The following is a 13845-nucleotide window of genomic DNA, read 5'->3' as shown; positions in this document are numbered from 1 at the left end:
GGTAAAGTACACATAAAATTTATCATTTAATCATTTTTCTTTTTTAATTGTGATAAAATATACATAAGGGACTCCCCAGTGGCACAGGCGGTTGAGTGCAGGGCTGTGAAGCTGTCTGCAGCTTCTGCAGTGCCGGTTCGATCCCCGCCGGCCGCAGAGATGCCCACATGGTGTGGCAGACCTCTACTGCCGCGCCCGCTGCTCCCCTCAGCAGTGTATTTCGTCAGTCCGCCTGTTCTGTTCCCCGCTCTGTCTCTGGTGAATCCTCTCACCCTCCTGCACATCTAGCCTGTACCCGGGTTCTTGTATAAATAAATAAATCTTAAAAAAAAAATAAAATATACATAACATAAAATTTTCTGTTTCAGCCAGTTTCAGGCATATAATTCAGGGGCACGAAGCACATTCATATTGTGGTTCACCAGCACCACAGCTTTTCATCTTCCCCACTGAAATTCTGTATCTATTAATTACTAATTCCCCACTCTCTGCCCCTCCAGTTTCTGGTAACTTCCATTCTTTCTGTGTCTAAGAATTTGACCACATCAAGTATATCTCATGCAAGCAGAATCATAACATTTGTTCTTTTGTGATGGGCTTATTCCACTTAGCATCTTGTCTTAGCATCTTGTCCTCCATGTTGTGGCCAGTGTCAGGGTTTCACTCCTTCTTAAGGCTGACCATAGTCCACTGTATGTCCATACCACATCTTGTTTATCTACTCATCGATGGACACTGGGTCGCTTCTACCTCTTGCCTGTTGTGAGTGATGCTACAATGAATTCGGGGGTACAAACATCTGTCCCTGTTTTCAATTCTCTTGGGTAGAAATCCACATAGTAATTCTATGCTTAACCTTTTCCCTAAGTGCGGTATTATCTTATTCTTTTAACATCTTCAGAGTGTTCCATGGTTACCCATCTTACTGATGATCAGGAAAAACCTCATCAGCTGGGTACTGTTATTATCCTGCTGTCATAGATGAAGAGACTTAGGGGTAAGGAAAGGCTGGGGGAGCTGAGCAAGGTGTATCTCTCTGGGATCCAGCTTCCTCTTTTAAAAAAAGGAACAGGCTGATCTCCAAGGCACTTTCTGAAATTGTCTCCCCTTTTTACTAGCAAGGGCAGCAGCAATGAGATGTGTGAAGATGGCAGCTGTGGGGAGTTGGGGGCCTGGAGGCCAAATGAGGGAGAGAGCCCCCTCTAGTCCCGAAGCAGGGCAGGTCTCTGCAGCAGCTCTTAGTAGCAAATGCCAGCTGTCTCCACACTGAGAAGCTATTGGCACATCACATCAACACGCCAGCGGGAAGGGCAGTTGCAGGACTGTTCTGGCCCCAAGGCAGTGATGTCTCAGTCCTGGAGGCTGGCATGCCTTCCCTCAGGGAAGGTGAGGAGTGCAGGATACTGAGATGCCCAGCTAGGCCTCTGGGTCAGAAGTCACCCCAGGGTGTCTGACACATAGAATCCTGGAGTCTGGAGAATTCCAGCCCTTAGAGGTCTCCTCTGAGGCTAATGGTTTCCAACTGACCTGCAGAGCCCATGGGGCCCTGTATGACCTTGAGACTGCTCTCCCTCTCTCCAAGGCTGCTTTCTCATCCATAAAATGGGTATGATCAAAACCTCATTAGGCCTTTATGAAAACTGTTGAGACAGTGGCCAGCGGGGTGCCTAACCTGCTCTCCATCTAACACAGCAGGAGGAAGAGAGGGCGTGGCAAGTGGAGGAATGGCATGAGCAAGGACAGAGAAGCTGGTGCCCAGGGCTACATTTGGAGGGGTATAGTGCCCTGAAATCTGTGTCAAGTCACTGCCCAGAGGCCCAGCTCCAGCACTGACTTTATAGAAAAAGGCAGTGCCTTGCAGCCCCTAAAGCATATCCACACATTACCCCAGATAATCTCACAGTGACTCAAGACATACAATCCCATTTTACAGATGAGGAAACTGAGGCACAGAGGGCCAGGCCTCATGCTAGGCACTGCTGCATGTTTTCTAAATTAGTTCTCCCACAGCTGTGGTTCTCGGATGGATGACTTTCTCCTTCACTAGCTCGTGGCCCAGGCGCCTTGAGGACGGGAACCAGGTGTCTTCACCACCACGTCCTTCATGTCCAGCACACAATGTATACAGAAGATGTTCAGGAAATTTTTGTGTGCTGAGAAAGAATAAAGAGGAGGCAGAGGTGTGAGCTCTGCCAGAGAGCAAAACCTCAGAAACAGAGGTTCAGAGATACCAGCTGTGTGACCCTGCCCAGGATGGGTGGTTTCTCACCTCTCTCGGCCGCTCTAGCTCTGTCTGCAGCACCTGCTTGGCCAGCTCGGTCTCAATGAGCCGCTGCCGAAGTTCCTCGTTCTCCTCCTCCAGCCGTGCCCGCTTCTTCTCCACCGCCTCGAGCTCCTTATGCAGCCGCACAGAGATGTCCTTAGAGACCTGAGCAAAAGCAGGTGATGAGCTGGGTGTGAGCAGCCTGCCACACAAAACCCCAGAGACGGCAGGGCTGTCATCACCCCCACTTAGCAGATGAGAAAACCAAGGCACAGAGAGGTCAAGTAACTCACCAAGGGTCACACAGCCAGGAAGTAATAGAACCAGAACCTAAACTAGCATTCCCAAATGTCTACATTACAGAGCGGCCCCCATAAAGCTATAGAGGCCTATTCTTAAGGAAGTCTTTGCATTTACCTGGGGATTTTAATGCTTCCAACAGTCTCTCCCAGCCACCTTCTTATCCAGACCTGTGGCAGGGAAAGTGGCTCATTTTACTTTGAACTGGAGTGAAAATCCAGAATGAGAGGGGTGGCCCTAGATCCACGTGAACCCCATCTTTGCTGGTAAACAGCACATGATCCTGGGTAAATCATTTCCCCACTGTGCCTCGGTCCCCTTACTATAAAATGTGTGCAATCGTAATAGCACTGACCTCAATCCCGACAGGAGGGCTGAATCAATTATTGCAAGAAAGGCTTGGCCCGGAGCCCGCACAGTGAGTGCGGGTGAGTGGAAGCTGCTGCCACGAGGCACTGCAGCCCGGAGAGGGGCATGACTGGCTGGAGGATACAGTGTGACCCCAAGGCCTGTTTCTAATTGTCAGGGATATAAAACATGCCCCAGATGACAAAGGCTGGGCAGGTGTCCAAGTCATCCCTATAGAAAGGAGCCAGAAGAGCTGAGAGCGCAATCCCAGTTCCAGGACTGCACCAATAACACCCCACTTCCTCGAGGATACCGTCTGCCCTATCCCCTGCTGGCTGGGGTGCAAGGCTAGGAAAGGGGGTCTCGTGAAACAAAGAAGACCCTTCTGAGCTGGTGAATCACAATGAGACCCCACCCCTAGGTGAGTTGGGCACTACCATTTTTGCATACCTACTGTGTACCAGATTCATCCATCTTCACCCCAATTCTACCCCCATTTTACTGGCAAGGAAACAAGTTCAGAGTATAAGAGACTTGCTTAGGGCTACACAGTGCACATGAGGACTAAGTTGGGGGAAGTCTCAGGGAGTGGCTGAGCTTGGCCAAGTCTCCATGAGGGGCACAAGGCCTTTACCAGCAAGAGGTATGTGTGGGGCAGAGAGCCCAGCACCCTGTGCCTGCCAGTCTCGGAAATGGCCATGGTACCTCCTCCCTGCCGGAAGGGAAGAGGGCCCTCCCCGGCTCTGCCCTCTGCCTGGGCCCAGGCCCAGCTCGGCACAGACCCCTTGGCAGAGTGTGAGACAGGCCAGGAAAAACAACAACCAGAAAGGAAATTCAGCCCTGCCCCTCCGCCTCTGTTGCCCACTGTGTCTTTCTGCCCCGAAGATACCCAAGGAGAGCCAGGAGCTGGCCCAGAGGCCCCTCCCTCGGCCCCAGGACCACTAAACCTTTCTCACCCATACAATGCAGTAAGCATTCCCTCCCTAACAGAACAAGGACTATTCACTGAGGAAAGCGAGACTGCAGTCTGAGACCAACACTCACTGGATTTGTGACCCAAGATGAAGTTATTTAACCACTGGAAGTCTCAGTTTGGTCATCAGCAAAGGGGATTCACAGAGCTGCTCACAGGGCTGCTGTGAGGAATAGATGACAGTGCTCATCCCTGGGGGTAGGACTGGTGGGGCACAGAGATCAGACCCCAGACTATGCTCCTGGGCTCCTTCACCTCTCTGTTCCAGCAGCAGTACAGGGCCTGGCACACACTAAATGCCTAATAAATGCTTGCTGGATGAGCAAACACCCCAACAAGTGAAAAGGGAAGGAGATGAAGGAGTGAATGACTAAAACATGAGGAGCTGCACCCTCTCGTCACCCGCGCCAGCGCTGCTCAGGGAGTACTACATATCTGACTGGGTGAGGAACAGGTTACACTGGGGTTCACGAATGACTACAGGCATTTCATCCCTTTCATGGGTCCCCAGTCCCCTTCGGCATCATTCCCCATGGGATCTCCTTTCTCATTAGTCCCCACCCCAGAGGGCTGCCACGTCAAGACAGTCCAACTTCAGGGTCTCCCTGGTGGCACAAGTCTCAGCATTACGAAGCAGTCGGCAGCCACCGCAGCATGATTTGGATTCCCGGCCAGGGAGCAATCCACATGGTGCAGCAGACCTCTCTTGTCTTGCCTGCTGCTCCCCTCAGCAGTGTATTTCAGTCAATCTGCTTGTTCTGTTCCCTACTCTATCTCTGGTGAATCCTCTCCCCTGCACCTCTGGCCTGTACCCCAGTTCTTGTATGCAAAAATAAATAAATCTAAAAAAACAAAGCCCAACTGCAGACAGTTTACAGAATTCCAATTTGGACAAGAAAACCCTAGTCTCAGATCTGCAAGGGTCTCTCTGCCACCAGAGGAGGACCACAGGAGCAAAAAGCATGCTGGCCTGGAGGGCAGGAGCTTACCCCCTAGGCCTGGGCTTGCTGTTCCTTCCACTTGCTGAGCATCGCTGGGGCCCCCCTGGGCTGTGAGAACAGCTGACTTATAGACCCCACTGTCACATCCCCAGCACTCACCACGTGCTTTTCATCCCCTCAGGAAGTGCTTTGATTATTTATCCCCATTCTGAGGCTCAGGAAGGAAAGGTCACTTGCCCAAGATCATACAGCTCAAGTTCACAGAGTCAGGAAGCTACAGGAGCAAGATTTGAAATAAGGTGGGTCAATTCTAAAGTCTTGCTCTTGACCTGACCTGCTGTTGGCCTGGAGCTTGAAGACACACTGCATTAGTTTCTATAAGAGATGCAGTCATAAGTGCATCGGGCTCCTGTGTCAGGTGCTCACAGGGCTCCACTTGCTTGTCTCACTTGATCCCCTCACAATCTTCCCAACTACTCCCAAGGTAGGGGGCTGAGAGTCTAGAGATGGTCAAGCAGCTGCAGCTTCCGGAAACCAGGGCAAATCCCCAAAGCACAAACAAATGTGCTCAGCCATGAGGTCACTGTTTACAGCGCTGGAGGCTGGCTCCTGCCAAATGCAACCAGCAGCCTCCAGGCCACGGCTCCTCTGCTCAAAGGGCCCTCAGTCATGGGTCTCAGGGTGTCCCTGTCACTCTGAATACTTAGGGAGGGGGATGGGCACTCTCACTGAGGAACAGCCTTCCTGGGCAGCCTTGGGCTATGTGGCTGAATCCTCCCAGGAAACCCCAAAGGGTGGGAATGTTATCGCCATTTTACAGTTGAGGAAACTGAGGCTCAAAGAGACTATGGCTGGGTTACAAATGGGAGGCATCCCCACCCAGGTCACCCAGGAATTGAACCCAAAGCCAGAAATTTTTCCAGCAACACTGGATAGGAAAGGAAATATTTTATTGGTGTGTTCATGCTTTGGCTCCCACAGGAGGCCCTGTTGGGGGGGGGCCTGAGAATCTGCATTGTGAACAAGCCCTCCAGGTGAGGGCAGTGAGGTTGAGACTCTGGCCTCCCCTTACCCACCTGTGCCCCAGCCACTTGGTTCTCTTGAGCAATAGTAACACCACAACAAACATCTCATTTGTTGAGTGCATGTCCCATGTCAGTCTCTGTGCTTAGTGCTCGCTAGCTGAATTATCTCATTCTATCCTCACAGAAATCTCTATAGGTGGGGACTTTTTCTCAGAGATATTGTTAGGGGAAAAAGGATGTCCCAAAGCAAATTCCATATAGGCTTTGTGGACTCCACCCCCACCCCAGGTCAAAGCCAAAGACACTGGGAACTCCAAATCCCATCACCACCAAAGGGAAGGTGGCTGGGACCTGAGGGTGGGGTTAAGCAGCCAGGTGGATATAAAAGGCAGACACGTGGGCTTTGGGGGACCCCATTTTGGCTCTCCACCAGCTTGCAGCGTCCGGCCAGCTCTGAGAGTGACTTTGGGTTTCCAGGTCGTCGGATCGGGTAGGACGCATTAAAGACTATTTCCCTATTTTCTCCCTGAGTTGTACATTTTCCTTATTTCCTTTCCTCTTGTAAATAAACTTTTTATTAACCTTTTTGTGTGCGTCTGTAGTAGAGTATTCATAAGTCCCTTTAAAGCGCGCGGGTGAGGACCCACAGCCAGGAACCCGTTTAATATGGGGGTTGCTCTATAACAATATGAAGGAGCTTACCCAAGGTCACATAGCAAGCAAGTGGCAGAGCAGGTCTCTGGTCCCCTGCTCCTGCTCTCCCAGCCATGCCGGGCAAGATTCCTGACGTGTGAAGACCAGCAAGGAGAGAGAGAGCCTGGAAGGCGGACCAATGCCTAAGGTTTCATTCATGGCGCCCTTACCAATAGCTTATCCGCTGGATAAAACTGTAACAGGGTGGCCCCCAGGAAAGGGGGAGGTTCCAGGTTCCCTGCCCCACCTAAATGGAGGGGGGAGCTGAGCAGGAAGAGAAGAAGCTGCAGAGGAGACTGAGGAAGGAAGGAAGGAAGCAGGATGGAGCCAGAAGGAGACCTGGAGGAGGCGCATGGAGCCTAGAGACACGTGACGAAACTGCGCTTGCCTTTTGGTCGTGGACTGGGTGACACAGATGTGGGTGAGACCCGTGGGGAGGTGACAATGGCAGCCTTTATCTTGATTTTGATTTTGCTCTTTTCCTTCGGGGCTTGTCTGGTTGTTTCTGACCTTTTTCTGTGGGTCCCCACTGGAAGGTGCTTTAGACTTGTGGCAGGCTTTGGGGCCTTGCTCTGGGCCAATCCCATTTGGATGGACTTTTACCCAAGAGGGGACAGGTAACTTTGGGTGCTTGATTTAGAAACTAGATTATTTGCCTTTCCTGTATTGTTTCCTAATTGTATTAAAGTTTCTTCCCATTAAAGTCTCATGTTTTGTGTTAATGCAGCGGATGGCAGAACCCATATAGAACAGGCAGGTTTGCGGGGTTTGGGCTGCCCCTCTCCCTGCCCTGTAACAAAACCACTGGTTCTACAAAGTCCTGAAGATTATTCAGCTGGTCTAAACCACGCTTTTAACAGAAGGCAAATATGCCCAAGAGGTGGAGGACATGGGCCAAGAAGCTGGTAGAGCAAATAAAGGTCCTCAGGGCTACCTTCCTAGGCAGCACCACACTGGGCCCAGCAGCTCTCCCAAGCAATGCCAGGGCAGTCAGAATTCTAAGACCTCCAAAAATGCCCCAGAAAATCTCCAGCACAAGGGGCAAAGCATGGTGTCCAGAGGCCTCCAGCCCAGGCAAGTCTGCATGAGCTCAGTGCTCCAGCTGCAGGGGCAGGCAGAGGAGAAAGGGAACAGGCAAGGTTGATGCTGATTGGCTAGTTCAAATCCCAACAGAAGGGGCTGTTCCCCTCCTTCCAGACTGCGGAGAATCCCCCTCCCCCAACACACTCACACACCAGCTGCTTTCTGCTCCTCCCACAGAGGTCCCGGGCAGCCCAGCTGGGCCAGGCTTCTCGAGGCGGCTTCTCAGAGTCCCAGCCCCAAGTCTCCAATTACCTGGGCCCACAACACTCAATTAGTCTGAGCTCCCAGGGCCTTTCCTCACCCACAACCTCTGCCCCCATCTAATGATTAGAATTTGAATATTTGTGTAACCATTTCTCCCAGGAGCTGCCCTCTCAGGCAGAGGTGCACTTTGGACTTGGAGACCTTTCTAAGCTCGATGTCCCCATCTGTACAACAGACGTACCATCCCTCTGTGCACATTCAAGACAACAGGCATGCAAAAATCTGTGTGGGCCACTCACTGTTAGCCTCCCCAGGCACATTCAGGGCCCCTTCCTCAACATTCCTCCTTCACCTCCTGTCTCAGGCCCACCACTTCCTCAGGCCTCAGCTCAGAAGTCTCCTGAGGGTTGCGCCAAGCCCCCATTCCCAGTTCCTACACCCCCTCATCACACTGGGTTGAGGTCTGTGGACCAGAGCGCCACCAAGTTCTCACATCCCTACCAGGGCTTACACAGACAGCTTGGCCTGTTCTCCAACCCATCCCTCCGGCGAGGCTGAGTTGGTGAGGGCAGGCAGTGAGACAGGAGGGCTGATGAGCCTGAGTTCTGCCAGCCACAAGCTGAGTGCCATGTGACCCTGGATGGGCACTTCCTTTCTCTGACTCACTGCTGAGTACTTACCGTAACATTTACCTATGTGATTTCATTAAATCTATCCTCAGAGAATCCTGTGAGGCAGGGGCTGGCTGCTGTTATACCATCTTACTGATGAGGAAACTGAAATTTAGGTAACTTGCTCAAAATCATAAAATTAGGCCATATTGGAGGCAAAATTTAAACCAGCCAAATCTCGCTCCCTATTCTCACAATAAAGAAACCTCCATGGAACTGTGCAGGGGCAGCTCAGGGTCCAGCTCAGGTGTGTGATTGATATCAAAAAGTAGCTGCTATTAATAGCATTCATATTATGGTATCACTTTGGGACATCCCTGGTAGAAGGCTTGTACGTTCACAAGGGATCCCCATTTTACAAATGGGGAAGCTGAGGCACAAAGTAGTATAACTTCCCCAAGGACACACAGGGGGTCCTGGGCTGGCTTGGCCCCACCTCCCAACAAGGACACCTCTATGGGTTAGGGGAGGTCCTGGCTCACCTTGACATCCTGCTCCAGGCCACGGATGAGCTCACCGTCCACCTGGCCAGTCTGAGCGGCGCGGAGACTGCGGCGCTCGGCCTTGCGTAGCCGGTACTGCAAGATGCGACAGGTCTTGCTGGCCTGATCCAGCTGCTGTCGCAGTTCCTGCAACTGATACACGTCCTCCTCCATATAGACGTCCCGCATCTCCAGCATCTCTGCCCGCAGCTCCTCGATCTCATCCTGCAGAGGGAAGGAACTGTCAGGTCATCGGGCCCGTGACAGTGGTCAGGGTCCACATCCAACACTGTCCTAGGCACCACAGGGCTTGGGTGAGGTAGGCTGGATAATGGACCCTCCAAGGATGACCCATCCTAATTTTAAAAATCTGTTAATAATTTTATCTTATGATGCAAAGGGACTTTGCAAATGTGATTAAGTTTAGGATGTAGCAATTGGGAGACTATACTGAGCTATCTGGGTGAGACCAAAGCAATCACCAGCATGCTGAGAAGAGGGAAGAAAGGGGTGATAAGGAAAGGCCAAGCCCCGAGGAAGGCCGGTGGCCTCTAGAAACTGGAAAAGTGAATGGATTCTCCCCCTAGAGCCTTCACAAGGAATGTAGCCCAGACAACACTTGATTTCCAGATTTCTGACCTCTGGAACTGTAAGATTATGATCTGGGAGTTTTTTTTAAGTCATTCAACTTGTGGTCATTTGTGACAGCAGCAATAGGAGACTAATATACTGGGAAAACAAGAGTGGTTGCCTCAACAAGCACTGTTGAGCTTGTGATGGTGCAGGCACACAAAAGTGACAGCATGTAGCTTCTGCATGGAGCCCGAGTTTCAGTGGGGAGAGGAACAGTAAACCAATACATTTTAAAACTTCGTTACTGTTAAGAGCTGTGACAACAAAAAACAAAAACCCTGGTCATATGATAGAAGGAAGGAAGGAAGGAAGGAAGAAGGACATGGTCAGGGAGGACATCTCTAAAGAAGGGACATTTGAGCTGAGGCAAAAAGGAACATCCATGCAGAGAGCAAGCCATGGAGATGATTCCAGACAGAGGGAACAGTGCGTGCAAAGGCACAGAGGCAAGAAAGAGCTTGGCAAGTCAAGTCACAGCAAACAGCCAGAGCCACTATGGGTAGGTTGAAACAAATAGGGCTTGGCATGCAGAGTCTGGAAGAACTGAATAGAGTCTCGGTTTGGGTTTTAAGCGAGGGGGTTGGAAGGTGACCTCACTTCCTCAGAATAGCTCTTGCCACCTCTGTCACCAGCTCCAATGTCCCTCATTTCCCCTTTGCAGCACATCTGCAATTCTTTACTTAAGTTTGTCTCCCAGAGAGACCATGACTGCTGGTAGACATGGTTACCCCCATATCTACCTTGCTACATCCCCCACACCCAGCACAAGGCCTAGCATCCTATAGGCTCCTAACAAATACTAACTGAAAGTGTGAATATCTGTCTAGTTAGTGAAACAATCATTTGACTCAAAGTGAAAGGGATGATTGAGGAAACCAGCAGGAGTGGATAATTGCTGTGTCAGTTAACAAGTGTGAAAACTGAGTCACAAATGGGAATAACAATATTGCTTTTAGTGTCACTGAATAGACTAAATAAGACTGTGCACTAAAAGAGAAACTGAGTCACAGGGGGTGAATGACATGCCAAAGATATCCCTAAGGAGTGAGAGAAACACATAAGGACGGGGTGATGTGAGCTGGTTGAATCCAAGCAGCCAAAAAGCCCTCTGCAGGTCCTGGTGAGGGGCCACAGCTGGGTTCATCAATCTTCGGGGCCTCTCTTTCCCCAAAAAACATAAGCAGGCCAGTTTAATTCAGGGTACCTGCCAGGCCAGCCCTTACTATAAAGGTTTACTAAAGTCTTTACATACACTTACTGACTCATGGGACTATTTCTCAAATGGTTCTGAGCTCAGGAGTGAAACAGAGACATCTGCTTCTTCCAACCTAACATATACTGTACTGTTTCCACTGTGAACTGAAGGTTTTGATCCCCACGTGCCACAGCTTCTCTCACAGGGGTCTGTTCAGTGGCTCCCAATGTGGATGATTCTGCCTGCACTAGCTGCCAAGAAGAGGTCACCTTACCAGGACCCCCTCATCCCAATATACCCACAGACCGTCCACCCCAATATACCCTCAGACTCGCCACCCCATCACCATGCCGAGTGGACAGGACTAAAAGTAGAAGAGGAGGAAGTGGGACAGTCACTGATCACACCAGTTAAAGAAATGAGGAAGTAAGGAGCCCACGCACCATTTCAGATTAAGGAAGCAAAAGGAAACAGCACTCAGCAAGCACAGGCCAGTAGGCTAAATGCAAGCTAAGACAGCCCCTAGATAGACTTGTGCTCGAATGCTACACTAGAACCTCAGCTATTCTCTCCACAGATATACACAGAACCTGTGATGGTTGCAGATGCAGTGGTCTCAGTGGACCGAAAGCTCGGGATGAGCCAACGGGAAAGTACAGGGGACACACAAGCTCACAATGCTGGGCTACATTAACAGATGTATGACATTTAGGTCAGGGGAGGTGACATTTATTTACTTAGGGCTACAGAACACTATAGTATTTGGGAGAACTGCTTTTTTTTTTAACTTTTAAATTTTTTTTTTCTATTTAAAAAGGCAAATGTAATCATAGAGATAGTTTTGAAACATAAATCAGGGCCTTCCTGGTGTTGCAAGGGGTTAAGTCTCAGCACTATGAAGCTATCAGCAATTCAATGCCCAGCCAGGGAGGTGACCCACACGGAGCAGCAGACCTCTCTTGACTTGCCAGCTACTCCCCTTAGCAGTGTATTCCAGTGGATCTGCATGTTCTGCCCCCACTCTGTCTCTGGTGAATCCTCTCATCCCCCTACCTCTGACTTATACCCCAGTTCTTGCATGCATAAATAAAGGAAATAAATCTTTAAAAAAAAGAAAAGAAAATATAAATCACACAAAACTCCTCCATTTGGTCCTGAATCACAGTGACTCTCAAAGTCTGGCCCCTGACTAGCACATTAATATCACTATGGAACTTAGAAATCCCCTCACCCCTACCAAGACCTATTGAATCAGAAACTGGGGATAGGCTCCCCAAATGATTCTAATACAGATGTTTCCACCCAGTCAATTTCCCTAAAAGGGTAAAATTCATGTGCCTCAGTACAAGTCCTCACCCCAGGGCCCAACTCTGAGCAGGGGCTCAATAAACATCTATTGAGCAAGTGCATGAATGACTGACTTTCTCACACGCGCAGCTGTCTCCCCAGGGCCTGCCCTTCTCCAGCCAGGATGTTGCATTCATGCCAGCTCCATCTCTTCTTGGTGGCCAAGGGGGCCCAGGCCCCTTGGGGGTATTTCCAGCTGCGAGCAGAATGCGGGTCAGCCCCTCCTGGCACGGTCCACGTGAGAGGGCGAGCCCACAAAGACCAGCTTGTGGCCTGCACGGGTCGGGCGAGTCCACTGTGATGTGGGCAGCAGAAGCTGGTGAATGGAGGACTCAGCCAGGCACTGACTTGCCCTTCGTGGGGGCAGGGAAAGGAGCTGATAGGACATGAGGAGGGGACCCTGCTTTACTCTGGAAGCTCTCAGACTTTACTGAGTCTCAGTCCTGCAGCCTTCTCCCCAATCACATGCCCAAAGTTCTCCAGTGACTGTCTGATCCCATTGAGGGGTCTAGAGGTGGCCAAGAGTCAGCTGGGGGAATGGGAACTGGCTGGGGGATGGGAACTGGTAGGGGGAAGGGCTTGGGGTAGGAAGCTCCGGCTCACCAACTCCTTCAAAGACAGCCTTGCTGAGCCTCTCCCCACTGCCAGATTCCCACCAGGCTGAATGTGGAGAAGGATTCAGCAGCCTAGTGGCTCCATGGCAAGGTGGTCAGTGATTCCTCCCAACATCGCTGGGGAAACCCCAAACTTCACTGCAGGCAGGAAAAGAGCACACTATCCAGCAGTGCCCAACTCAGAGTCTGAGGGGCCCCCAATTCTCAGCTCCACAGTGAGAAAGGCTGGCTGAAAGAAGCCAAAGAAGGTGTCCTGGCCAGGCTTGACCTGCCAGCCCCTCCACACCCATTCTCCAGCCACTGTCAAGTTCACAACACTTGCCCTTGAAGTCTAACCTGATTATTTAACCCAAACAGAACATGGGGAGTGGAAGGAGGAGGGTAAGGGGCAGGAGAAGGGTACCTACATGCTGCCAGGGCAATCAGCTTCTTCTTTTACAGAAAATGCTTGTTTTGCTCTGGCTACCAAAGTAATGCCTGTTTATTGGAGAAAATTTGGAGGGGAAAGTAGATGGCAATCTCCTTAACTAGTTCCCATTGGCTTCTGTATTAGGTACAAATCACTTACCCTGATACCCGAGTCGCCCCTGGTCTCCCCACTCCTGTCTTGCCCCTGCTCTTGCACCCTCCGTTCCTTCATCCAGACAAGCCATGAATTACTATATAGCTGTCACCTATTGGGAGGCTCACTAATTACCTCACTCCACCCTATGCACAATATGTGCTTGACCCTTTGATAATCTGATCCTCTTACCAACCATGGGAGCTAAGGACTGGAATGTTCCCATTTGTAGATGAAAAAACTGAGGCTCAAAGTCTCCCAGAGTTGCTCAAGCAAGGAATGGTGGGGATGGAATCCAAACAGGCCCTGTGAAACAGCCAGCGCATCTTAACTATGTGTTCTACTCGCAGGTTTGCTCAGGCATCTCTGCTATCATGGGCTTTGCCAGGCTAAGTCCTAATTATCTCATCCTTCCAGAAAACCCCCTCCTCCCCCAATCTGATTCAAACCCCACATTCCGAACTCTATTCATCTCTTGTACTAACAATTTTCAGTTATTTTCAAGTCTGTC

At 50.5% G+C, this 13845-nt stretch overlaps 1 protein-coding gene across 2 annotated transcripts in view; it reads right to left on the bottom strand.

The window, feature by feature from the left end:
* The window catches only part of SOGA1 (suppressor of glucose, autophagy associated 1), a 66752-nt gene that overhangs the window by 38224 nt on the left and 14683 nt on the right, over positions 1 to 13845 (bottom strand). For both annotated transcript variants that reach the window (XM_037495506.2, XM_037495507.2), the window contains exons 2-3: positions 8984 to 9208; positions 2270 to 2428 (exon numbers count right to left, since the gene is read on the bottom strand). In XM_037495506.2, coding sequence (XP_037351403.1) covers positions 2270 to 2428; positions 8984 to 9208 — 384 coding nt within the window. The remainder of the gene's footprint in view (positions 1 to 2269; positions 2429 to 8983; positions 9209 to 13845) is intronic.

This window comes from Talpa occidentalis, unplaced genomic scaffold, assembly GCF_014898055.3.
Source record: "Talpa occidentalis isolate TD23 unplaced genomic scaffold, MPIMG_talOcc4v2.1 talOcc4.10, whole genome shotgun sequence".
NCBI lineage: Eukaryota > Metazoa > Chordata > Mammalia > Eulipotyphla > Talpidae > Talpa > Talpa occidentalis.
Note: the sequence above shows the minus strand (reverse complement) of the source record. Positions and strands in the feature narration are given on the sequence as shown.